The sequence below is a fragment of the Diaphorina citri genome, unplaced genomic scaffold (genome assembly GCF_000475195.1).
Source record: "Diaphorina citri unplaced genomic scaffold, Diaci psyllid genome assembly version 1.1 scaffold1634, whole genome shotgun sequence".
Classification (NCBI taxonomy): Eukaryota; Metazoa; Arthropoda; class Insecta; order Hemiptera; family Psyllidae; genus Diaphorina; species Diaphorina citri.
This window is the reverse complement of record NW_007379060.1, coordinates 1-27,243: the sequence shown is the minus strand read 5'-3', so window position 1 is coordinate 27,243 and position 27,243 is coordinate 1. Positions and strand designations below refer to the sequence as shown.

Here is a 27,243-nt window from a genome sequence, read left to right as displayed (position 1 = left end):
AAAGATTTAATGGAAACAATTTGTTTATGATAAGCTACAGCACGTGTCAACACAAAAACTGCCATGTGATTATAAAAAAAAAAAAAAAATATTTTTTAATAAAATGCAATAAAGATTTAATGGAAACAATTTGTTTATGATAAACTACAGCACGTGTCAACACAATAACTGCCATGTGATTATAAAAAAAAATATTTTTACTCTCCTTATCCTAATGCATAGCATTCTTTTTGGTCTGACCTGGCTTACCATAGGTGTATTTTCCAGTAGTCAGTTTTTCGTTATTCAAATTCGATTTTTGCAACAACTTTTTTCTTCCAAAACCCATGCTTCACAATTTTGTTCTGATATAATACATCCCATAGTTGGCATCATTGGTTCTATTTGCTCAGAATTTAGTTACTTTGTTAACAGAACACTTTTTTTTGTAGGATTTTTTAGAGACTGGACTTTTTTTTTCATTTTAAAAACGGAACTCTGATAGTTGATGGGATAAGTTGATCAGTATCTTCATGAACACTCCAATCGAATATCAACATGACCTTGACCGATATCCACCTCAATGGAAACATGACTCCTCAGCACCAAGCGTGTTAACATGGACATCGCTACTCGGAGTGATAGCACCAATCAGTGTATGATGACGTCACAGCAGTCACCTGAACAATTAGCAGCTAATCAGCATCACCAGCCTGTGTTGACAAAGATCCCAGTCAAATCATTACTAATCGAGGACTAACGGAGTTCTCATGTTTTCTCGATAATAATTATCGGACCCAGTGACGCGCCTTGTGGTAATCCGTATAGTCCTGAAAATAGTTCGATTTCATAGACTTTGTTCCTGCGTGCCCGATCGAAATCGGGTTGAAATTTTTTCAACAGTTCGAACCAACTCCAAAGGATCGCCGTGTAAAAATCGCTGCGAAACGTCACGATTTAAAAATTGATCCAAATTTTGTGTTTAAAAACCTTGTTGAAATCAATCAAGAAATCGCACTGTACAACTTCTCACCTTCTTCCAAAAGTTTGCATGAATCGTCTCCAAGAACCACATCAAAATAGTTTAAAAAGTTGAATTGTTTAATAGAATATCTCCAAGAGATTTTTCCTAGTCAATTGATCAATTGAAGAATCCCTTCATAGAAATCATGACGCTAATCGTCCCATCTCTCTCCCTTCTATTGTGTCACGTGACACTGTCGACCGCTGCCGACTACTACTTTGATTTCGACGATCTAACCGGTTTAGAAGACGCAGACTCCGCCGGGATCGATCTACAGCGCTACTACAACTCTACCGAATTGGACGCTTTCATTTTGAAAACGGTGAAATCTTATCCGCACCTGGTCCGGGCGGAGACCATAGGGAAGAGTGTACAGGGGCGGAATCTGTGGGCGGTAGAGATAACGCATGATGTGGACAGTCCGGATGGAAGGACGCTGATGAAGCCGATGTTCAAGTATGTGGCCAATATGCATGGGGACGAGACGGTGGGATATGCGCTCATGGTGAGTTATGATGACATTGTGTTTAATTAACACCCGCGCCAGCCACTCACGCTCCGACTGCGACTGTCTGACATGCTCCGGCGGTCCGGCGTAAGTCTGACCGGTGACCGCGCGGTCTGACAGACAGTCTAGTCGGAGCCTGTATAATGCCGTGGTCTCACAGACTTGGGTCTGTAAGACGGGCTGAGTCTGAGTGGTGGCCTGAGTGGTCTCGTAAATGGCTGGTCTAACGCCCAAAATATACAATAGGAAGACTCGACGTGACGGTCTTGTATTATGTCTGACATGCTCCGGCGGTCCGGCGTAAGTCTGACCGGTGACCGCGCGGTCTGACAGACAGTCTAGTCGGAGCCTGTATAATGCCGCGGTCTCACAGACTTGGGTCTGTAAGACGGGCTGAGTCTGAGTGGTCTCGTAAATGGCTGGTCTAACGCCCAAAATATACAATAGGAAGACTCGACGTGACCGTCTTGTGTTAATGACGCCCCATGCATCCGTCCATTTGTTTCATACTTTGATTGCAACCTCCTGATTAGGAGGTAGGCGCTCGCCTGGTAAACAGGAGGGCGTGGGTTCAATCCCAGCCGAGGTATGGAATTTTATCCTCAATATATTTTGAGAATTTGACCGCAATAATAGTAGTAGCCAGAGTAGCCTACTGCTGGAGTAAAGGGACTTTTCAGTACTATGCGAGCAGTATAAATAAGCACTATTATTATTATTAATGACGCCCATGCATCCGTCCATTTGTTTCATACTTTGATTGCAACCTCCTGATTAGGAGGCAAACGTTTGACCACTGATAAGGCAAAAAGTATCGATTAGATATTGATGAATGATGATTATTATAGTAGGTATATCACAGCAAATGTGTAGGTAATACTTTCCTTTGCATGTGGTTGAAAGTAAACGTACAGTAAAATCGAATTGAAACAAGTCCCACTAATGATAACGCTTGAAATTCTCGACATTCCAAATGGTATTCCAGGTGTTCCTTATCCAATACCTGGTGTTAAAAGACGGCAAAGACGATCGAATAACGCAACTCCTCAACTCGACCGATATCTACATCGTTCCAAGCATTAATCCAGATGGGTTTGCGGCGGCCAAAGAAGGAAAGTGTGACTCCCTGGACGGCTATGTAGGACGGAAGAATGCTCACGGGGTGGATCTGAACCGGAACTTTCCAGACCAGTTTGAATACGAAGCAAAAAAGTAAGAACTGCCACTCACTATCAGGTAGACCTGATCAGGTCCACCTGTCAGGTCTACCGGATAGTGTGTGTGTGTGTGTGTGTGTGTCTGTGTGTGTGTGTGTGTGTGTTCATCAAATAGACCTGACACGCGGACCTTTTCATCCGTACCTGATCAGGTCTACCTGATAGTGGCTGGCTGGCCCAAGATCGAAAAAAATGCTTTCTATGAGAACAGGTAGAAATTGCTTTGTCGTGCATAAGAAGACTACTCCGAGGCTTAGGTGTAGGGGCAAACATTCCTGAAAGTCGGTTTAAGCTTATACGAATCCACAGGTAGAATTTTTTTTTTTTTTTTTTTTAAGAGGTTTGACAGAGGGAACTGTAACTGCTATGGTCTTACCCTCCCGAAATCGAAGAGAGAAGGAACACAGGATAGAAGAAACCCAGCCGTTCCGAGAACGAACATTATCCCATCAGGATAAAATCCGCCCCGGGCGGGAATCGAACCCGCGGCCTAGCGCTTACAAGGCAGACGCACTACCAACTAAGCTAACTAGGCTGGCTCCACAGGTAGAAATTGAAGAAATTTTGGTCGAAAAAGGATTCAAAATGATTGATTCTGTCTCAAAGAATGTTTGTAGCGAAACCTAAATACCTGCATACGCATTACGCACACTACATGTAGATAATTGACGTGACTAGAAGATGACTGTACACTGTAGACCCTTCCCTAGTTCTAAACTTTACAGAATTGTAAAATTCCAAGGGAAAATACAACTTTACTAAAGTTAATACAACTTTACTAAAGTTAATACAACTTTTCTAAAGTTAATACAACTTTACTACAGTTAATACAACTTTTCTAAAGTTAATACAACATTACTAAAGTTAATACAACCTTACTAAAGTTAATACAACTTTACTAAAGTTAATACAACATTACTAAAGTTAATACAACTTTTCTAAAGTTAATACAACATTACTAAAGTTAATACAACATTACTAAAGTTAATACAACTTTTCTAAAGTTAATACAACTTTACTAAAGTTGTATTTACTAAAGTTAATACAACTTTACTAAAGTTGTATTTTCCTTTCGGAAACGGAACCGATTCCGATGGTGCGACTGAGATCTTCCATATGGTTTCATATTTCATATATAGTTTAGTACAGGACCACTATCACAGCAAAAGAGGGAAAACGAGCTTCAGAAAAGGGGAAATTGGGAACATTTCGAAAGAAAAATACACCTAAACTAAACACATTCGAGCCAGCCTGCTTTCGATATTTGTTACCGTTTAAGTTCCCTATAAGTTAGGATCTTTTTTCCTTCCCCTCCCTATCGATGTAATAGAAAGTAAAAAAATCTAGTGTGTCAGTAACTGGTACCATAAAAACTGTTAGTTTGCACCAGAGCAGAGCAAGGAACGGTGTTTTCTCTGTGTAACATGCTTCCTAGTTTATTCATGAGGATATCCTTTAGGAATGACGGAGATAGGAGGGGAGGTGGAGGATTTATAGGGAGGAGGAGAAGTTATCGGGAGGGGGAGAGAGGGGAGGGAGGTGGAAAAAGTATGAGAGAGGGGAGAGAAATCCTTCTTCCTATCTCCTAGAGAGAGAAATCAGAGGTGGGAATTTGGAATTTGAATTCGAACAATATTGACATCCAATAAATGTTTACATTCCAATAAATGTTTACGTTACAGAGTTAGAGACTTGAGTTGATTCTTAGTTAGTGTTGACTTTCTGAAAAGATCATTACAATAATAATTATTAGCAACTCTTCAGCCTTAACCTAATTATATTAACCTATACCCAATTCATTATTTATAGGTACCTACTAGAGTTGAGGTTCTCTTGTAAATAAATATTAGAGTTTATGTTTAACATTGTATTAAAACAAAAAAAAAAAAAAAGCCAGCCTAGTTAGCTTAGTTGGTAGTGCGTCTGCCTTGTAAGCGCTAGGCCGCGGGTTCGATTCCCGCCCGGGGCGGATTTTATCCTGATGGGATAATGTTCGTTCTCGGAACGGCTGGCTTTCTCCTATCCTGTCTTCCTTCTCTCTCCGATTTCGGGACGATAAGACCCTAGAGTTACAGTTCCCTCTGTCAAACCTCTTAAAAAAAAAAAAAAAAAAAAAAAATAGAGAAGTGGTCAATGTAATCAAATTAAAATGTTCCTTCTGATATTATGTTGTTTCATAGGTACCACCTCCCTCCCAAATAAATGAGGAGGTTCAACAGACCTAAAGCACCGTTCAAACCGGTGGAAAATTGGTATAATACGTCGGTGAAACCGTCATAATAAATTGGTATATTGGTAATACCGGTATAATTTATTGGCTTGAGATGTAAAGGCAGTGTTTTCCGCCCGCCAGTACACTCGACCGTAAAACACCAGCCTTACTCACTTTACACCGCTTTTTCACTAGATCTTAGCCTTTTGCGTACAGAATCAATTTCACCAGAATCGCTCTTACGGTAGGATTCATGTCCCACATGAAACTCAAGCGTTGTTGTTACAGTCAGACGTAAACAAAACATTTTTTTCAAATACGGTAGGATTCATGTGAGACATGAAACCTCCGAAAAGCGATTTGTGGTAGGCTTCATGTCACACATGAAATTGTTCCCTCGCTTTTAATTTATTTTCTTTTTTTTCCTAGTTGAGATAGAAACATCTGGTTTTTTTTGTCTTCTTCGGAAATCTTCGGACTATAATTCCGAATGCTTTGGAATCATAATAAACAAACACCGGCTTTTCAGTCTGCATTTGAAAGGAGCAAAAGATACACAAGTTCCTAGGCACGTCCTACCGTAACGCCTCCTATCTGTAAAAATCAAGCCGACCGTACGCGGCATTCCTGCTGAGCCGCTCTTCCGATGTGGGGTATAGGATATTATGTGGGGGGAGGGGAATTGAGGATCATGGGGGGAGGGGATATTATGTAAATTATCCTGGATCCAGGATACCCACCCACTCGTACATCAGGAATATCAGGATCCGGTTAGTATCTACTACTGAGAATAGTCCCAGGAGAGGGTCGCGGTTCGAATCCCTCCAGCGACACATATTATTAAAATCAAATCATGAATCTTTGTAGTAGTGCAGAGAGCTTTTTCATAACTTTTGTGGGTATGACAGCATTACTAAGTGCCTAAGTTTCATCTACTCGTATCATGAATTTACTCTGGTAATGCCGCCACTGGTCGCTAATTGATTAAAGTAGCTACTCAATTGTCCTCACGACATATAATTGACATATTATATTAATAATTATTCTTATTAGTCTTCCTTCTCTTCCTTTTTTTCCTGTCAATATCGTCTCACCGTTTACTTCCCAGATTAATTTTGTTCTTCCTCCTCCTTCTCCTCCAACTCCTCCTCCTCCTCTTATTCCTCCTCCTTCTGTTTCTTCTCCTTAATCCTCCTTCTATCTTTTATTTTCATCTCCTTGCTCTCCTCCTCTCCCTTATTTTCTTCCTTCTTTTTTTTCTCCTTTTTCTCTCCTTCTCTTCTTCTCCCTGTCAACACCGTCACACAGTTTTACCTCTCAAATTAATATCGTTCCTCCTCTTTCTCCTCCTTATCCTTCATCTCTTTGACTTCCACCTCCTTCTTATGATTCTCCTCTCTCCTCCTCTTTCTCCCCTTCCTCCTCCTGCTCCTCTTCTTCCTCCTTCTCTTCCACCTCCTTCTTCGTTTTTTTTTTTCGCCTCCTCATTTCTTTCATCTTCTCCTTCTCTTCCTCCTCTTCTTCTTCCATCAGTACCGTCACACAGTTTTACCTCTCAAATTAATATTGTTCCTCCTCTTTCTCCTTGACTTCCACCTCCTTCTTCGTCTTATTTTTCTTTTTTCCGAATTCTCCTTTCATTCATCTTCTCCGTCTTATGATTCTCTTCTTCCTGCTCCTCCTCCTCCTCCTCCTCCTCCTCCTCCTCCTCCTTTTCCATCAGTACCGTCACACAGTTTACCCCTCAGATTAATTGTTGCCATTCTATCTGTCACTCCGGCATGTTCCTTTCTTTTCTCATTTATAATCGTGTCACTCCTTTCCAATGTTCTTCGCACCTTCTTCACGAGACGTCAACTCCCTCCCAGTTCTCTTTCCTTCCAATTCTCTTCCTCGTTCTTTTTTCGTCTCTCCCAATTCTCTTCCTCCCTCTCTTGTCGTCGCTTCGTCACCTTTTAAAGTCTTTTCTTCACGATTTCTATTTTTTTTCTCCCTCCAAAAACGTTTTTCCCTTTCTTTTAAAAAAGTCCCCCTCCCAATTATACAAATCCCTCTTTTTCCCTCCCTCTGTCCATCCCAAATCTCTATTCAGGTGAGTGTTATGGTAGAAACTTTCATCACTGCTTTAACCCTTTTGGATTTTTCACAACTTTTTACGTAGGAATCGACCTTTTATTAATAATATTTTCCCAAATGCAACTCCTCCATTGATTAAAGTAGCTACTCAATTGTCCTCACGACATATAATTGACATATTTTATTAATAATTATTACTCTTATTAGTCTTCCTTCTTTTTCTTTCTTCTCTTCCTTTTTTTCCTGTCGATATCGTCTCACCGTTTACTTCTCAGATTAATTTTGTTCTTCCTCCTCCTTCTCCTCCTCTTGGGGAGGGGAATTGAGGATCATGGGGGGAGGGGATATTATGTAAATTATCCTGGATCCAGGATACCCACCCACTCGTACATCAGGAATATCAGGATCCGGTTAGTATCTACTACTGAGAATAGTCCCAGGAGAGGGTCGCGGTTCGAATCCCTCCAGCGACACATATTATTAAAATCAAATCATGAATCTTTGTAGTAGTGCAGAGAGCTTTTTCATAACTTTTGTGGGTATGACAGCATTACTAAGTGCCTAAGTTTCATCTACTCGTATCATGAATTTACTCTGGTAATGCCGCCACTGGTCGCTAATTGATTAAAGTAGCTACTCAATTGTCCTCACGACATATAATTGACATATTATATTAATAATTATTCTTATTAGTCTTCCTTCTCTTCCTTTTTTTCCTGTCAATATCGTCTCACCGTTTACTTCCCAGATTAATTTTGTTCTTCCTCCTCCTTCTCCTCCAACTCCTCCTCCTCCTCTTATTCCTCCTCCTTCTGTTTCTTCTCCTTAATCCTCCTTCTATCTTTTATTTTCATCTCCTTGCTCTCCTCCTCTCCCTTATTTTCTTCCTTCTTTTTTTTCTCCTTTTTCTCTCCTTCTCTTCTTCTCCCTGTCAACACCGTCATCCTCCTCTTATTCCTCCTCCTTCTGTTTCTTCTCCTTAATCGTCCTTCTATCTTTTATTTTCATCTCCTTGCTCTCCTCCTCTCCCTCATTTTCTTCCTTCTTTTCTTTCTCCTTTTTCTCTTCTTCTCCCTGTCAACACCGTCACCACAGTTTTACCTCTCAAATTAATATCGTTCCTCCTCTTTCTCTTCCTTATCCTTCATCTCTTTGACTTCCACCTCTTTCTTATGATTCTCCTCTCTCCTCCTCTTTCTCCCCTTCCTCCTCCTGCTCCTCTTCTTCCTCCTTCTCTTCCACCTCCTTCTTCGTTTTTTTTTTTCGCCTCCTCATTTCTTTCATCTTCTCCTTCTCTTCCTCCTCTTCTTCTTCCATCAACACCGTCACACAGTTTTACCTCTCAAATTAATATCGTTCCTCCTCTTTCTCCTCCTTATCCTTCATCTCTTTGACTTCCACCTCCTTCTTATGATTCTCCTCTCTCCTCCTCTTTCTCCCCTTCCTCCTCCTGCTCCTCTTCTTCCTCCTTCTCTTCCACCTCCTTCTTCGTTTTTTTTTTTCGCCTCCTCATTTCTTTCATCTTCTCCTTCTCTTCCTCCTCTTCTTCTTCCATCAGTACCGTCACACAGTTTTACCTCTCAAATTAATATTGTTCCTCCTCTTTCTCCTTGACTTCCACCTCCTTCTTCGTCTTATTTTTCTTTTTTCCGAATTCTCCTTTCATTCATCTTCTCCGTCTTATGATTCTCTTCAGACAAAAGGTCTGTCGTGTCGGAAAAAGCTTCAGACTGCGGTCTCTCAGACGCTGACAGACCCAGGTCTGAAGGTTTCCTCACACACGTTTTGATTGCCTGAGCGCAAGTGGCATTAGGTTACTCCCAAGATCGCCGTCTCCCTCTCTCGTTAAATGTTGAGGCAAAACTTCAATACTCTCGTGGTACCTATGATTGCCGTGCTAGTACCGAAATACATATTGAGCAAAATCTAACTTCACTCTATGTTTGCACTTGCAGGGATGCAGGACTTCAACTACGTTCACTCGAACTGTTTCGAAATCACCATGGAGCTCTCCTGTTGCAAATACCCCAAAGCGTCCGACCTCAAACACTACTGGGCCGCCAACAAAGAGTCGCTTATCAAGCTGATTGAAAACGTCCACCGCGGCGTGTACGGAATTGTCACGGACACGTACGGTAATCCACTCCCCTCGGCGATAATTACCGTACGCTGGAACGACAAAGCCGTCACGGTCACGAATCGGGGGGAATATTGGCGTCTCTTGGCGAGAGGGAAGTATGTAGTGACGGCGAGCGCACCGGGATACGAACCTGTGACCACTGAACCACTGGATGTGCCTGATACCGAGTCAGTTCGATTGGATTTTATGCTTGGAAAGAAAAACGCCTTTGTGACACCGTGATTTCTTAGTTCTTTGAATCCGCGACCTTGCGCTTACAAGTCAGGTGCGCCACCCTCCGAACTTTCAAGCTAATTAGACTGGCACTACCGTAACAACTAACAACATTTTAGGTTGGGTAATTGTTGGCCTGACGTTATATTCTGGTGGTTGGCAAAATGTATGGGTTGGCGCGCTGTCTTACCGGTGGCCAACAGTTCCCCAACCATGTAGGCATTTCCCATGGGTCAAACATTCTCTCAACGATAAGCTAACCCCACGATTTCCCATCGATGTTGTTAGGGCAGGCTTTAGATTTGACAAGTTAAAGTAATGTTAACTGAAGTCGCGTCGCAATGAACTCTCAAGAGTCTCAAGAAACATTGAAGGCGCGATAAAAATTAAAAAAATCCGTTTACAATGAAAAGCGTGGTGGGAAATTATTATCCCAGAGACCGTTAAAGGGTTAACAGTGTGTGAACGCGAAAGGGGAAAAAATTATAATGCTTTTTCAATGAAGGTTAGAAAAAAGGGGATTTAGCTAAAAAGTGAATTAGGTTCTACATATAAAGATAGAAACACACTATACCATCACGTCACGTCACATCACGTCACGTCACGTGAAGTCATGAGGAGTCAGAAAGAAGAAAGATGTAGGTAATTCAAACTTTTCCCATAATATTGTAGGTGTAATCTCGTTCAGGACAGCCACTACCACGCGTGACGTAACGTGATGTTATTGTGTTTCTACTCGTACCTTAACTTTCTCACTTTCTTTTTGCCTACTTCCTTCCTTCCTGTTTTTCTTTCCCTTTCTTCCTCTCTTCCTACCTATTCTGTTTCGTGCCCACTGCTGCAGAATACTTTCAGCTATTATTTGACGTTATTTCCTGTTTCAATAAATTAGGATTGACGTGTTTCCTGTTTTTAAATTACAGGATTGATGTTCCAAGTCATTTTTCATTTTCAGATGCCTTCCATGTTCTAACAGACTCATCTCGGAGGTTGGTCACGGGTTCGGAGGTTGGTCACGGGTTCGGGCCAAACTTTATCCTAAATAAACGAGGTTTGTTCTTGGAACGACTGGAGTTACGTACCTATAATAAATTCTGAATCTTACGTATTCTTGAGAATTCATTGCAACGGTCAATACATTAATAGTTAGACTTAATTTATCATGGACACTCGGTGCTATCTTGAAAGAGGTTAGGTAGTAGAACTGTCTACCGCGGCAGTACTACTATAACTAACCTCTTCTGGGCTTTGAAGATAGCAACGAGTGTCCATGATAAAGTAAGTCTATAAATTCTGACTTTCGTTAGCTTGCGGGTTCGGATTCCATCCCAAGTTAACATTTTCCTAAACAGATAAGATTTGCTGTGGGAAAGTCTGGCTTTTCTCATATCCTGTCCTCCCCTCTTCGATTTTATGACGATAAGGTTTTAGAAGTTACAGTTCCCTCTATAAAAACCTCAAACCTAGCTGCTTTATATTATTGAAACGACAATCCCCTCTGTCTATATGGAAAGTAAAAGCATGATATTTTCAAACCCTTTGACTAGATTACTACTAACCAAAAAGAGCTAAGCAATACCATGCTTAATCTGTTAGAGTTAATAGATATTCGTAATTCTTACTCATATACGTTTATTAGGTTAATACCTACCTATAGGTACTCCGTGCTTTTTAATACAGGTCAAAAACCCTTCCACATTAACCCATTTACGTCTAGTCGTCTTCCATTTTTTTTTAAATTAATATTTATTAGAGTGTGCCAACATTTTTTCCGGCCCTAGTGAGTTGAAGTGAATGAAATAATTCTGCAGTTATTTCGATGTCCAACCAGTTTTTGATGGATATATTATTCTTTTATTATGTATCTGTTTTAAGGCCTCTTTCTTTGTCACTTGATTTTTTCCAATTTTAAAGTACGTAGGTATTCCATGGGTTAACTTTTTTGTGTTCTCTTTTAATTATCTCTTAATCTCCAAGAGATGGGGATTCATTCTCTTTCGAGTGAGCCTGTTTCAAATTAAACTATACCCTTCGTAAAAAAAACATGGATTTAAAATTTTCAGTCTATCATGCTAATATGCGTACTGGGGATTATTTACTTAGGGAGAGCTTTTTTTCCAAATCTACTTAGGTACTTAATACGAATTAAATACAAAAAAAGGCCAAAGTTGAGAAAGGGAAGTTTATCCCTGTTCCTTGTCTGCGTTTTCTCTCTCTCTCTCTACTCTCTCTCTACTCTCTCTCTCTCTCTTTCTCTCTCTCTCTCTCCTCTCTCTCTGTCTCTCTTTCTCTTAGACTCTTGAGTGGAAGGTAACCACTAGGCGACCTTAATTTCGGAGGCGTTCTCTACCACCTAACAATTAGAGCTCCATTATTATGTTGTCAATTTCTCAAACAAATGAGGATAAAATACTGTACCTCGGCTGTGATCGAACCCATGCCCTCTTGTTCACCAGGCGAGCGTCTTGACCACTACGCCACCATCAATGTAAGAAGGGTCTTATCGTGCCGAAATCGAAGAGAGAAGGAAGACAGGATAGGAGAAAGCCAGCCGTTCCGAGAACGAACCTCATCTGTTTAGGATCGAACCCGCGACCCAGCGCTTACAAGACTACCCTCCCACCAAACTGGGTTGGCCATTTCCAATGCTAATGGATTCAGTTTGAAATCCCACTGTCTGAGATGGGTCAGGGCAGAATGTCTGACTTTATTGTTTATACATTTCCTATGTTTACAATTGACTGAATATTTTTTCCATAAAACGAAATAAATTCAACGTCCATTAGCGGAATTAAACTTTTCCCAGCGCAACGTTTGTTTGTTAGTTTTATTTATATTTTGCTGATATTGTATGAGCAAAGAAGAGTTTTTTCTGTTTCCAGCTACTCCAGCGCAACGTTTGTTTGTTAGTTTTATTTATATTTTGCTGATATTGTATGAGCAAAGAAGAGTTTGTTCTGCTTTCAGCTACTCTAAAGGAGATTCCACACGAGGTATAGGTATATTCTTCGAGTTTGCTCAAAGGTTAATGAAGATTTTAATATACACGACAGGTATGTAGGTAGAACTGTAGACCTGAGGGTAATGTGAGAAGGGTACATTCTCTTATCCTCGCATTTTTTTCACCTCGTCTGTGGCACTCTATTCCAGTTTATTAGCTCGAGATCAAGACTTTCTTCTGGTATATTTCTTCTTTTTTATCACGATTCCATCACATTCACACTAAACTTACAGATGAATCCTCCTCGTCTAAAACTTCAGCAGAACAGACGAAGTTTGTGTCAACATTTGTGTCAGCTCAAGATCTTCTCCTTTCTAATATTTTCTTCTTGTTTTATTAGCTCGAGATCAAGACTTTCTTCTGGTATATTTCTTCTTTTTTATCACGATTCCATCACATTCACACTAAACTTACAGTTGAATCCTCCTCGTCTAAAACTTCAGCAGAACAGACGAAGTTTGTGTCAACATTTGTGTCAGCTCAAGATCTTCTCTTTTCTAATATTTTCTTCTTGTTTAATTCAGCTTCAATTTTCATGTTCATTGTCCAAGATTTTTTGTTTGCTTCTGTACCTATAGTATATTGTATTTCTGTTTTATAGGTACCTATATCGAATCGATCAACCGACCAATTAAATATACGAGACCTTGTTTAGACTGCGAGAGTAAAGGGACTTTTAAGTCCTATGCTGTTAATATAAACAGGGTACCTACATATTCTATTCTACCCATGTGTGGCCCACCTAATTCTTTACCAATTCTCTTTGCACAGTGCACACTTGTGTAAAATTTTCTTCAAATTCTTTCTTTTCTCTTTCAAATCTCTGTTTTTCCCTTTGGAAAATTTCACTTCTCATTATTCTCCTTTGAAACATTCTTTCTTCTATTTTGTGTAAAACATTTCCTTTCAAAATTCTCTCTATCGTTCGAGTATTCTTTGGAGCCATTTGTTTCCAATTTATCCACTGATTGAAATATTTGGGTAGCCATGGACTGGATGTTCTATTCCCCCGATCTTGTGTGTACAGGTATAAAATTAGAGTATGTCTCTCCTTAAAATAATACTATCATTGAAGATGTCAGCTCCCATGGCGTAGTGGTCACTGCGCTCGCCTTACACGCGGGAGACCTGGGTTCGATTCCCGGCGGGGTCAAGAAATTTGTATCATGCAAATGATTGATACCGTGACTGGCTGTTGCGGGGCCCACTCAGCCTCGTGAGGAAAATGAGTAGCTATGACATATAAATGCGCATAGCGACCGGTGCCAGCATGGTAGGTAAACATTGGATTTTAGGATTATTGAGATATTGGGAAAATCCTACAATGCTGCAGTGAGCACCCAAGTTGTGACATAATAACACAAAGAAACTGCATTTTACATTTATTTTTATTTTACTACCATTGAAGATTCTACAATGTCGGATCCTTCATATGAACTTGATAATTTCATGGTACAAATAATATTTATGTACATAATTATCTCTTTTCACTTTGGTGATGATACTGGTAGGACATACCGTTATCCATCAGTACTGGTTTCAAGGTTACAAGGGCAGTTGAGTATGAGTAGGTACTTAGGTATTCTAGAAAAGGTTAGAAGGATGAGGATTGGGATGATAATGGCTTTAATGGACTCATTTGCATTTGGGTAATTAAATTTTAATGATCCCAACATTTGGAATTTTATGTCAACTCTAGTGACCTAACCATCTCATTTACGAGTAGGTAGGTATAACAGCTCACATAGGGTAAGTGTACCATTATTCGCCCACCTAAAAAACGTACCATACGCCACATAAGTCTGAACTGGACGAACTTTTTCAAGATCCAATTTCATCAAAAGAAAGGGCTTAAAGACTGCTAGAAACCAGTGATTTCAAAATTGTAGTCATAAAACAAAAATTAGAAACAAATAAATGTGTGCAGGTGGGCCAATAAATGGTACGTTTTTCAAGTGGGCGAATAAATGGTACACTTACCCTACATAGGTAGGTATAACATAACATTCAAGTGATACGATTCATACAAAACATTGGTCTCCACTATTTTTTTGTCTTGCACATTGCATAGTTTAATATTTTCACGGCGTCCATATAAATTGGCTTTTTTTTTTCAAACTGTTTGATAGACGGAGCGAACGGTAACCACGGAGGTATTTTACTCGCTCAGACGGTCTGACAGTGAGTGCCCGTGCACGGTATGAGAGGTCCAGGTCTGTCAGACAGTCAGAATGTGTGTGGCAGAAAAAGCTTCAGATTTATAGGTATCTCAGACGGTCTGATCTGAGAGTGTCCGACATCACGTGTGATATTATTATTATTATTATTTTTTTTTTCAATAATTTGTCCAGTTGGACTTCTTTATTATTACAATCTAGGTACTTAAATCTAATAAGTGACGTCATTAAATAGAATGAAACGTAGTTGTAGCACCTATTCACCTTTTCAACATGAGGTCACAATGCCTCCGTCTTAAAGAAATAGGTGGTAATTCCTAAGAAAAACGATTAATACCTATTTTCAATTATTTTTTCCTGGGAAGCAAAAATTTCCCACGTCTTAGGCTAAAAACAGAGAGGATCTGAGATCAAAGAGCATAGAGTTTTTTTTATATTTTGCTGATTTTGCTTTCAGTTTTCCGCGGTCTCAATTCGCTGCTTCTCTACCTGCTCGATTCTCTACGCTCTCCAGACCTCCAGTCCACTCTGATTTTAGCCATAGGGGGTCAGAACAACTGCACTTTATTATGGGAATCAGAGGAAGAAAATTAGCTAAGTAACTAAGTACATGAGAGTCTACCATTTGGATTAGTCAGGTCCGCAGGAGTCTACCATTGGGATTAGTCAGGTCCGCAGAATCTACCATTTGGATTAGGCAGGTCCGCAGGAGTCTACCATTTGGATTAGTCAGGTCCGCAGGAGTCTACCATTTGGACTAGTCAGGTCCAAGTACATGAAATGAAATAAAGAAATCGATGCAATATGTACGTATAGCATAGGCTTACGTAAGATCAAAACCTCGGTTTTAAGAAATACATTAATTTATTTATTTTAGGACGTCCAATTCCATAATAAAATGCAATAAAGATTTAATGGAAACAATTTGTTTATGATAAACTACAGCACGTGTCAACACAATAACTGCCATGTGATTATAAAAAAAAATATTTTTACTCTCCTTATCCTAATGCATAGCATTCTTTTTGGTCTGACCTGGCTTACCATAGGTGTATTTTCCAGTAGTCAGTTTTTCGTTATTCAAATTCGATTTTTGCAACAACTTTTTTCTTCCAAAACCCATGCTTCACAATTTTGTTCTGATATAATACATCCTATAGTTGGCATCATTGATTCTATTTGCTCAGAATTTAGTTACTTTGTTAACAGAACACTTTTTTTGTAGGATTTTTTAGAGACTGGACTTTTTTTTTCATTTTAAAAACGGAACTCTGATAGTTGATGGGATAAGTTGATCAGTATCTTCATGAACACTCCAATCGAATATCAACATGACCTTGACCGATATCCACCTCAATGGAAACATGATTCCTCAGCACCAAGCGTGTTAACATAGACATCGCTACTCGGAGTGATAGCACCAATCAGTGTATGATGACGTCACAGCAGTCACCTGAACAATTAGCAGCTAATCAGCATCACCAGCCTGTGTTGACAAAGATCCCAGTCAAATCATTACTAATCGAGGACTAACGGAGTTCTCATGTTCTCTCGATAATTATCGGACCCAGTGACGCGCCTTGTGGTAATCCGTATAGTCCTGAAAATAGTTCGATTTCATAGACTTTGTTCCTGCGTGCCCGATCGAAATCGGGTTGAAATTTTTTCAACAGTTCGAACCAACTCCAAAGGATCGCCGTGTAAAAATCGCTGCGAAACGTCATGATTTAAAAATTGATCCAAATTTTGTGTTTAAAAGCCTTGTTGAAATCAATCAAGAAATCGCACTGTACAACTTCTCACCTTCTTCCAAAAGTTTGCATGAATCGTCTCAAAGAACCACATCAAAATAGTTTAAAAAGTTGAATTGTTTTATAGAATATCTCCAAGAGATTTTTCCTAGTCAAAATTCAAGAATCTCTTCATAGAAATCATGACGCTAATCGTCCCCTCTCTCTCCCTTCTCCTGTGTCACGTGACACTGTCGACCGCTGCCGACTACTACTTTGATTTCGACGATCTAACCGGTTTAGAAGACGCAGACTCCGCCGGGATCGATTTAAAAATTGATCCAAATTTTGTGTTTAAAAACCTTGTTGAAATCAATCAAGAAATCGCACTGTACAACTTCTCACCTTCTTCCAAAAGTTTGCATGAATCGTCTCCAAGAACCACATCAAAATAGTTTAAAAAGTTGAATTGTTTAATAGAATATCTCCAAGAGATTTTTCCTAGTCAATTGATCAATTGAAGAATCCCTTCATAGAAATCATGACGCTAATCGTCCCATCTCTCTCCCTTCTATTGTGTCACGTGACACTGTCGACCGCTGCCGACTACTACTTTGATTTCGACGATCTAACCGGTTTAGAAGACGCAGACTCCGCCGGGATCGATCTACAGCGCTACTACAACTCTACCGAATTGGACGCTTTCATTTTGAAAACCGTGAAATCTTATCCGCATCTGGTCCGAGCGGAAACCATAGGGAAGAGTGTACAGGGGCGGAATCTGTGGGCGGTAGAGATAACGCATGATGTGGACAATCCGGATGGAAGGACGCTGATGAAGCCGATGTTCAAGTATGTGGCCAATATGCATGGGGACGAGACGGTGGGATATGCGCTCATGGTGAGTTATGATGACATTGTGTTGAATTAACACCCGCGCCAGCCACTCACGCTCCGACTGCGACTGTCTGACATGCTCCGGCGGTCCGGTCTAAGTCTGACGGGTGACCGCGCGGTCTGACAGACAGTCTAGTTGGAGCCTGTATAATGCCGCGGTCTCACAGACTTGGGTCTGTAAGACAGTCTGAGCCTGACTGGTGGGCATAACGTCTCGTGAATGGCTGATCTAACGCCCAAAATATACAATAGGAAGACTCGACGTGACGCCCATGCATCCGTCCATTTGTTTCATACTTTGATTGCAACCTCCTGATTAGGAGGCAATCGTTTGACCACTGATAAGGCAAAAAGTATCGATTAGATATTGATGAATGATGATTATTATAGTAGGTATATCACAGCAAATGTGTAGGTAATACTTTCCTTTGCATGTGGTTGAAAGTAAACGTACAGTAAAATCGAATTGAAACAAGTCCCACTAATGATAACGCTTGAAATTCTCGACATTCCAAATGGTATTCCAGGTGTTCCTTATCCAATACCTGGTGTTAAAAGACGGCAAAGACGATCGAATAACGCAACTCCTCAACTCGACCGATATCTACATCGTTCCAAGCATTAATCCAGATGGGTTTGCGGCGGCCAAAGAAGGAAAGTGTGACTCCCTGGACGGCTATGTAGGACGGAAGAATGCTCACGGGGTGGATCTGAACCGGAACTTTCCAGACCAGTTTGAATACGAAGCAAAAAAGTAAGAACTGCCACTCACTATCAGGTAGACCTGATCAGGTCCACCTGTCAGGTCTACCGGATAGTGTGTGTGTGTGTGTGTGTGTGTCTGTGTGTGTGTGTGTCTGTGTGTGTGTGTGTGTGTGTTCATCAAATAGACCTGACACGCGGACCTTTTCATCCGTACCTGATCAGGTCTACCTGATAGTGGCTGGCTGGCCCAAGATCGAAAAAAATGCTTTCTATGAGAACAGGTAGAAATTGCTTTGTCGTGCATAAGAAGACTACTCCGAGGCTTAGGTGTAGGGGCAAACATTCCTGAAAGTCGGTTTAAGCTTATACGAATCCACAGGTAGAATTTTTTTTTTTTTTTTTTTTTTAAGAGGTTTGACAGAGGGAACTGTACCGGATAGTGTGTGTGTGTTCATCAAATAGACCTGACAGGCGGACCTTTTCATCCGTACCTGATCAGGTCTACCTGATAGTGGCTGGCTGGCCTAGGATCGAAAAAAAAAAAATGCTTTCCATGTTAACAGGTAGAAATTGCTTTGTCGTGCATAAGAAGACTACTCCGAGGCTTAGGTGTAGGGGCAAACATAAGCTTATACGAATTACGAATCCACAGGTCTACCGGATAGTGTGTGTGTGTTCATCAAATAGACCTGACAGGCGGACCTTTTCATCCGTACCTGATCAGGTCTACCTGATAGTGGCTGGCTGGCCTAAGATCGAAAAAAATGCTTTCTATGAGAACAGGTAGAAATTGCTTTGTCGTGCATAAGAAGACTACTCCGAGGCTTAGGTGTAGGGGCAAACATAAGCTTATACGAATTACGAATCCACAGGTAGAAATTGAAGAAAATTTGGTTGAAAAAGGATTCAAAATTATTGATTTTGTCTCAAAGATTGCATGTAGCGAAACCTAAATACCTGCATACGCATTACGCACACTACATGTAGATAACTGACGTGACTATAAAATGACTGTAGACCCTTCCCTAGTTCTAAACTTTACAGAATTGTAAAATTCCAAGGGAAAATACAACTTTACTAAAGTAAATACAACTTTACGCGACCGAGATCTTCCATATGGTTTCATATTTCATATAGTTTAGTACAGGAGTACTATCACATCAAAAGAGGGAAAACGAGCTTCAGAAAAGGAGAAATTAGGAACATTTCGAAAGAAAAATACCTACACCTAAACTAAACACATTCGCTGTTCCAACTTCATGTAAACAGGGTGTTTAAGAACAATTCTCCTTACAGGGTGTACGAGCCGGAAACGCAGGCCATCATGAACTTCATCTACTCCAATCCGTTCGTCCTGTCCGGCAATCTACACGGTGGTGCCGTAGTTGCTAGTTATCCATTCGATAGTTCTCCATATGAGCAGAACTGCTGTACACTCAGCCTGAGTCCGGATACTGCGTACTTTGAACAGGTAATCATAGGTCCCATAGCGTAGTGGTCACTGCGCTCGCCTTGCACGCGGGAGACCACGGTTCGATTCCCGGCGGAGTCAACAAATTTGTATCATGCAAATGATCGATTCCGTGACTGGCTGTTGCGAGGCCCACTCAGCCTCGTGCGCGTACTTTGAACAGGTAATCATAGGTCCCATGGCGTAGTGGTCACTGCGCTCGCCTTGCACGCGGGAGACCAGGGTTCGATTCCCGGCGGAGTCAACAAATTTGTATCATGCAAATGATCGATTCCGTGACTGGCTGTTGCGAGGCCCACTCAGCCTCGTGAGGAAAATGAGTAGCTATGTATAAAATAAATCATGGTAGGCAAACATTGGATGTTAGGATTATTGAGATATTTGGAAAAATCCTACAATGCTGCAGTGAGCACCAAAGTTGTAATGCTGCAGTGAACACCAAAGTTGTGATAATATAATAACTAATAACACAAAGAAACAGAAACAGCATTTATAATTATTATTATTTTTTTTTTTTATTTTAATATACCTTATTTTTTATACTGTCGGCTAAGACTAAAAAGTCCCATTATGCCAACAGTTTAAAAAGGCCTCATTGATTTACATCAAAAACAAGTACATACATGGGTTTAACATTGAAAAGGATTGAAAAGAATTATATATATAAAAATATTAATGGTAATAGCCACCAAAGAGGTTGCCACAAATGATGTTTATTTATTATTTTTACTTCAAACAGGTGGCGAGGGACTACGCCAGTCGAAACCCGATGATGGCGCCGGGGCATGCGTGCGGGTTTGACTTCAAGGATGGCATCACCAATGGAAACTACTGGTATAAGGTGACCGGAGGTAAGTCACAAAGAATTAGGAAGGTCCGTGGAAATAATGGACGGCTTAAACCAACCACGGGCACCGTCTACAGCAGTGTTTCCCAACCTGGGCGATGGAGATTTTCATGGGGGCGATGAAGCCTTAGGGGGTGATCAATAAAAGGAGCGATAAAGGGGGCGATGGCTATCTAGGGGCAAAAATGTAAGTAGGTTGTCTGTCTTTTTTGCGCACCTCCTTCGTTTTTTTTTCGCCTCCTCATTTCTTTCACCTTCTCATTCTCTTCCTCCTCTTCTTCTTCCATCAGTACCGTCACACAGTTTTACCTCTCAAATTAATATTGTTCCTCCTCTTTCTCCTTGACTTCCACCTCCTTCTTCGTCTTATTTTTCTTTTTTCCGAATTCTCCTTTCATTCATCTTCTCCTTCTTATGATTCTCTTCCTCCTCCTCCTTTTCCATCAGTACCGTCACACAGTTTACCCCTCAGATTAATTGTTGCCATTCTATCTGTCACTCCGGCATGTTCCTTTCTTTTCTCATTTTTTATAATCGTGTCACTCCTTTCCAATGTTCTTCGCACCTTCTTCACGAGACGTCAACTCCCTCCCAGTTCTCTTCCTCCCTCCCAATTCCTTACTTTTTTCGTCTCTCCCAATTATCTTCCTCCCTCTCTTGTCGTCGCTTCGTCACCTTTTAAAGTCTTTTCTTCACGATTTCTAATTTTTTTCTCCCTCCAAAAACGTTTTTCCCTTTCTTTTAAAAAAGTCCCCCTCCCAATTATACAAATCCCTCTCTTTCCCTCCCTCTGTCCATCCCAAATCTCTATTCAGGTGAGTGTTATGGTAGAAACTTTCATCACAACTGCTTTAGCAGTGTGTGAACGCGAAAGTTTTAAAGGGGAAAAAATAATAATGCTTTTTCAATGAAGGTTAGAAAAAAAGGGGATTTAGCTAAAAAGTGAATTAGGTACTACATATAAAGGTAAAAGCACACTACCATCACGTCACGTGAAGTCATGGGGAGTCAGAAAAAAAGAAAGATGTAGGTAGTTCAAACTTTTCCCATAATATTGTAGGTGTAATCTCGTTCAGGACAGCCACTACCACGCGTGACGTGATGTGATGTTATTGTGTTTCTCGTACCTTAACTTTCTCACTTCCTGTTTTTCTTTCCCTTTTCCTTTCTTCCTCTGTTCCCACCCATTCTGTTTCGTACCCATTGCTGCAGAATCTTTTAGCTATTATTTGACGTTATTTCCTGTTTCAATAAATTAGGATTGACGTGTTTCCTGTTTTTACATTACAGGATTGATGTTCCAAGTCATTTTTCATTTTCAGATGCCTTCCATGTTCTAACAGACTCATCTTGGAGGTTGGTCGCGGGTTCGGTTCCCAGGCGGGGCAAATTTATCCTAAATAGATAAATTTCGTTCTTGGAACAGCTCGGGGTACGTAAGTTCTGACTTTGAATTTCGTTAGGTCACGGGTTCGGAATCGTGCACGTGGTGAACGGTTAGCCTAAACAGATAAGGTTTGCTATCGAAAAGCTGATTTTTACTTTCCTTATCCTATAGGAAGGAAAGTAATGTAATAGAGAACGAAGATTTTTTCCAAGTCACTAAATAAATTATCTTTTCATATTCATTTTCTTTCACACAGTCCAAAAATATTTTTTACCAACCACCGGCACCGTCTACAGTCTCAAGATCGATCTCTGATACTCCATATTAGGCAGAAGACGAGGACAGAAGATTCGAGTGTCTGGCCTCACACTCAGACCGTTTGACAGACAAAAGGTCTGTCGTGTCGGAAAAAGCTTCAGACTGCGGTCTCTCAGACGTTGACAGACCCAGGTCTGAAGGTTTCCTCACACACGTTTTGATTGCCTGAGCGCGAGTGGCATTAGGTTACTCCCAAGATCGCCCTCTCCCTCTCTCGTTAAATGTTGAGGCAAAACTTCAATACTCTCGTGGTACCTATGATTGCCGTGCTAGTACCGAAATACATATTGAGCAAAATCTAACTTCACTCTATGTTTGCACTTGCAGGGATGCAGGACTTCAACTACGTTCACTCGAACTGTTTCGAAATCACCATGGAGCTCTCCTGTTGCAAATACCCCAAAGCGTCCGACCTCAAACACTACTGGGCCGCCAACAAAGAGTCGCTTATCAAGCTGATTGAAAACGTCCACCGCGGCGTGTACGGAATTGTCACGGACACGTACGGTAATCCACTCCCCTCGGCGATAATTACCGTACGCTGGAACGACAAAGCCGTCACGGTCACGAATCGGGGGGAATATTGGCGTCTCTTGGCGAGAGGGAAGTATGTAGTGACGGCGAGCGCACCGGGATACGAACCTGTGACCACTGAACCACTGGATGTGCCTGATACCGAGTCAGTTCGATTGGATTTTATGCTTGGAAAGAAAAACGCCTTTGTGACACCGTGATTTCTTAGTTCTTTGAATCCGCGACCTTGCGCTTACAAGTCAGGTGCGCCACCCTCCGAACTTTCAAGCTAATTAGACTGGCACTACCGTAACAACTAACAACATTTTAGGTTGGGTAATTGTTGGCCTGACGTTATATTCTGGTGGTTGGCAAAATGTATGGGTTGGCGCGCTGTCTTACCGGTGGCCAACAGTTCCCCAACCATGTAGGCGCAGGTGCGCCACCCTCCGAACTTTCAAGCTAATTAGACTGGCACCACCATAACAACTAACAACATTTTAGGTTGGGTAATTGTGGGCCTGACGTTATATTCTGGTGGTTGGCAAAATGTATGGGTTGGCGCGCTGTCTTACCGGTGGCCAACAGTTCCCCAACCATGTAGGCTCCGAATTCTCCTTTCATTCATCTTCTCCGTCTTATGATTCTCTTCCTCCTCCTCCTCCTCCTCCTTTTCCATCAGTACCGTCACACAGTTTACCCCTCAGATTAATTGTTGCCATTCTATCTGTCACTCCGCAACCATGTAGGCATTTTCCATGGGTCAACCATTCTCTCAACGATAAGCTAACCCTACGATTTCCCATCGATGTTGTTAGGGCAGGCTTTAGATTTGTCAAGTTAAAGTAATGTTAACTGACGTCGCGTCGCAATGAACTCTCAAGAGTCTCAAGAAACATAAAAAAACACGGTCAGAGTAGCTCTTTCTGGTCAGTTCTCATCTCATGGTCGTAAAAATAGGGAACAGAATAATAAAAAAGAAGTTCTTCACGAGACGTCAACTTCCTTCCAATTCTCTTCCTCGTTCTTTTTTCGTCTCTCCCAATTCTCTTCCTCCCTCTCTTGTCGTCGCTTCGTCACTTTTTAAAGTCTTTTCTTCACGATTTCTAATTTTTTTCTCCCTCCAAGAACGTTTTTCCCTTTCTTTTAAAAAAGTTCCCCTCCCAATTATACAAATCCCTCTCTTTCCCTCCCTCTGTCCATCCCAAATCTCTATTCAGGTGAAAGTTATGGTAGTGTGTGAACGCGAAAGTTTTAAAGGGAAAAAATAATAATGCTTTTTCAATAAAGGTTAGAAAAAAAGGGGATTTAGCTAAAAAGTGAATTAGGTACTACATATAAAGGTAGAAACTAGAAACACACTACCATCACGTCACGTGAAGTCATGGGGAGTCAGAAAAAAAAGAAAGATGTTGGTAGTTCAAACTTTTCCCATAATATTGTAGGTATAATCTCGTTCAGGACAGCCACTATCACGCGTGACGTGACGTGATGTTATTGTGTTTCTACTCGTACCTCAACTTTCTCACTTTCTTTTTGCCTACTTCCTTCCTTCCTAAACGTTTTTCTTTCCCTTTCTTCCTCTCTTTCTACCTATTTTGTTTCGTGCCAACTGCATGCTGCAGAATCTTTTAGCTATTATTTGACGTTATTTCCTGTTTCAATAAATTAGGATTGACGTGTTTCCTGTTTTTACATTACAGGATTGATGTTCCAAGTCGTTTTTCATTTTCAGATGCCTTCCATGTTCTAACAGACTCATCTTGGAGGTTGGTCACGGGTTCGGTTTAAAGGCGGGCCAAACTTTATTCTAAATATACGAGGTTTGTTCTTGGAACGACTGGAGTTACATACCTATAAATTCTGACCTTCGTCAGGTTGCGGGTTCGGATTCCCGCCCCCAGTTAACATTATGTTAAGGCGGTCTCTTCCAGATCCCTTATGTGCCGCGTCCATTTTAATTTAGGACTATTGCACTGTAAAGTTAACATTATCCTAAACAGATAAGATTTGCTGTGGGAAAGTCTGGCTTTTCTCATATTCTGTCCTCCCCTCTTCGATTTTATGACGATAAGGTTTTAGAAGTTACAGTTCCCTCTATAAAAACCTCAAACCTAGCTGCTTCTTATTATTGAAACGACAATCCCCTCTGTCTAAATGGAAAGTAAAAGCATGATATTTTCAAACCCTTTTACCAGATAACCACTAACCAAAAAGAGCTAAGCAATACCATGCTTAATCTGTTTTAGAGTTAATAGATAGATCAGTGTTTCTTAATTGGTGTTCCGCGGAACCTAGGGGTTCCGCGAGCTGACGGCAAGGGTTCCGCGAGATATTTTGGAAAAATCATACACTAGATAAAATGCAGTTTCAAAACGACCATCTTAGACTAGGTATTTCATCTATATATATTTAATAAGCTCAATGAGACCAACTTGAATTTGCAAGGGAAGAATATTACCATCTTTCAGGCCAGGGATAAAATCAAAGCCCTCATAGAAAAATGTTTGGAAATGTTGTTTTAAAAAAACTTGTTGTATTTTTATAATAAAGGGGGTGGGGGGTGCAATCTTGAATGTTCAGGGTTCCGCAAAAATGTTCACCTTTTAAAAGGGTTCCGCGTAATTTTTTCTGTTTATTGGTCAGTTCCCGTATTTTCCATAGGTTTGGAAAAAAAACCGGAACAAAGGTGTGTTCCGGCGGAACATATGATTTTTGACAAAAATACGGATTGTTCCGGGAAATAACGTACGGTTGGCAACCCTAATGCTGGCACCGGTCGCTATGCGCATTATATTACATAGCTACTCATTTTCCTCACGAGGCTGAGTGGGCACCGCAACAGCCAGTCACGGTATCAATCATTTGCATGATACAAATTTCTTGACCCCGCCGGGAATCGAACCCGGGTCTCCCGCGTGCAAGGCGAGCGCAGTGACCACCACGCCATGGGAGCTGATGAACGCCTATATAAAAAAAGAAAAAGTTTACTGTTTTCCCCTACACCTAAGTTGGCATTTTGTGTATGGATGGACTCCCATACTTTTCTTTCGATATTTGTTACCGTTTAAGTTCCCTATAAGTTAGGATCTTTTTTCCTTCCCCTCCCTATCGATGTAATAGAAAGTAAAAAAAATCTAGTGTGTCAGTAACTGGTACCATAAAAACTGCTAGTTTGCACCAGAGCAGAGCAAGGAACGAAGTTTTCTCTGTGTAACATGTTTCCTAGTTTATTCATGAGGATATCCTTTAGGAATGATGGAGATAGGAGGGGAGGTGGAGGATTTATAGGGAGGAGGAGAAGTTATCGGGAGGGAGAGAGAGGGGGGGTGGAGAAGGTATGAGAAAGGGGAGAGAAACCATTCCTCCTATCTCTTAGGGAGAGAAATCAGAGGTGGGAATTTGGAATTTGAATTCGAACAATATTGACATCCAATAAATGTTTACGTTACAGAGTTAGAGACTTGAGTTGATTCTTAGTTAGTGTTGACTATATCTGAAAAGATCATTACAATAATAATTATTAGCAACTCTTCAGCCTTAACCTAATTACCTATGTTAACCTATACCCAATTCATTGCCAGTCACGGTATCAATCATTTGCATGATACAAATTTCTTGACCCCGCCGGGAATCGAACCCGGGTCTCTCTCCAAGAGATTTTTCCTAGTCAATTGATCAATTGAAGAATCCCTTCATAGAAATCATGACGCTAATCGTCCCATCTCTCTCCCTTCTATTGTGTCACGTGACACTGTCGACCGCTGCCGACTACTACTTTGATTTCGACGATCTAACCGGTTTAGAAGACGCAGACTCCGCCGGGATCGATCTACAGCGCTACTACAACTCTACCGAATTGGACGCTTTCATTTTGAAAACCGTGAAATCTTATCCGCATCTGGTCCGAGCGGAAACCATAGGGAAGAGTGTACAGGGGCGGAATCTGTGGGCGGTAGAGATAACGCATGATGTGGACAGTCCGGATGGAAGGACGCTGATGAAGCCGATGTTCAAGTATGTGGCCAATATGCATGGGGACGAGACGGTGGGATATGCGCTCATGGTGAGTTATGATGACATTGTGTTGAATTAACACCCGCGCCAGCCACTCACGCTCCGACTGCGACTGTCTGACATGCTCCGGCGGTCCGGTCTAAGTCTGACGGGTGACCGCGCGGTCTGACAGACAGTCTAGTTGGAGCCTGTATAATGCCGCGGTCTCACAGACTTGGGTCTGTAAGACAGTCTGAGCCTGACTGGTGGGCATAACGTCTCGTGAATGGCTGATCTAACGCCCAAAATATACAATAGGAAGACTCGACGGGACGCCCATGCATCCGTCCATTTGTTTCATACTTTGATTGCAACCTCCTGATTAGGAGGCAAACGTTTGACCACTGATAAGGCAAAAAGTATCGATTAGATATTGATGAATGATGATTATTATAGTAGGTATATCACAGCAAATGTGTAGGTAATACTTTCCTTTGCATGTGGTTGAAAGTAAACGTACAGTGATAACGCTTGAAGTTCTCGACATTCCAATTGGTATTCCAGGTGTTCCTTATCCAATACCTGGTGTTAAAAGACGGCAAAGACGATCGAATAACAAAACTCCTCAACTCGACCGATATCTACATCGTTCCAAGCATCAATCCAGATGGGTTTGCGGCGGCCAAAGAAGGAAAGTGTGACTCCCTGGACGGCTATGTAGGACGGAAGAATGCTCACGGGGTGGATCTGAACCGGAACTTTCCAGACCAGTTTGAATACGAAGCAAAAAAGTAAGAACTGCCACTCACTATCAGGTAGACCTGATCAGGTC

The 27,243-nt window shown here is 41.1% G+C and overlaps 3 protein-coding genes and 1 non-coding gene across 5 annotated transcripts; all 4 read left to right on the top strand.

Moving 5' to 3' along the window:
• The first annotated feature begins 480 nt into the window (after positions 1–480).
• On the top strand, positions 481–27,215 carry LOC103516657 (carboxypeptidase M-like). Of its 2 annotated transcripts, none has more exons than XM_026828990.1 (3): positions 481–1,101; positions 26,075–26,481; positions 26,976–27,215. In XM_026828990.1, the coding sequence occupies exons 2-3, from the start codon at positions 26,122–26,124 to the stop codon at positions 27,204–27,206; spliced, it is 591 nt and encodes a 196-aa protein (XP_026684791.1). In that variant the 5' UTR covers positions 481–1,101; positions 26,075–26,121; the 3' UTR covers positions 27,207–27,215. The 2 variants fall into 2 exon arrangements, with proteins under 2 accessions (XP_026684791.1, XP_026684792.1); XM_026828991.1 differs by lacking the exon at positions 481–1,101 and adding an exon at positions 16,613–16,771.
• LOC113470502 (carboxypeptidase M-like) lies at positions 1,101–2,740 on the top strand. The gene is made up of 2 exons (XM_026828989.1): positions 1,101–1,508; positions 2,497–2,740. The coding sequence occupies exons 1-2, from the start codon at positions 1,149–1,151 to the stop codon at positions 2,725–2,727; spliced, it is 591 nt and encodes a 196-aa protein (XP_026684790.1). The 5' UTR covers positions 1,101–1,148; the 3' UTR covers positions 2,728–2,740.
• LOC103516658 (carboxypeptidase D) lies at positions 8,951–22,792 on the top strand. The gene is made up of 6 exons (XM_026828988.1): positions 8,951–9,375; positions 16,783–17,178; positions 17,702–17,928; positions 19,176–19,350; positions 20,090–20,201; positions 22,230–22,792. The coding sequence occupies exons 1-6, from the start codon at positions 8,956–8,958 to the stop codon at positions 22,634–22,636; spliced, it is 1,737 nt and encodes a 578-aa protein (XP_026684789.1). The 5' UTR covers positions 8,951–8,955; the 3' UTR covers positions 22,637–22,792.
• Trnav-uac lies at positions 13,452–13,523 on the top strand. The gene has a single exon. It is a non-coding gene; the product is annotated as a tRNA-Val (tRNA).
• Positions 27,216–27,243: the final 28 nt, after the last annotated feature.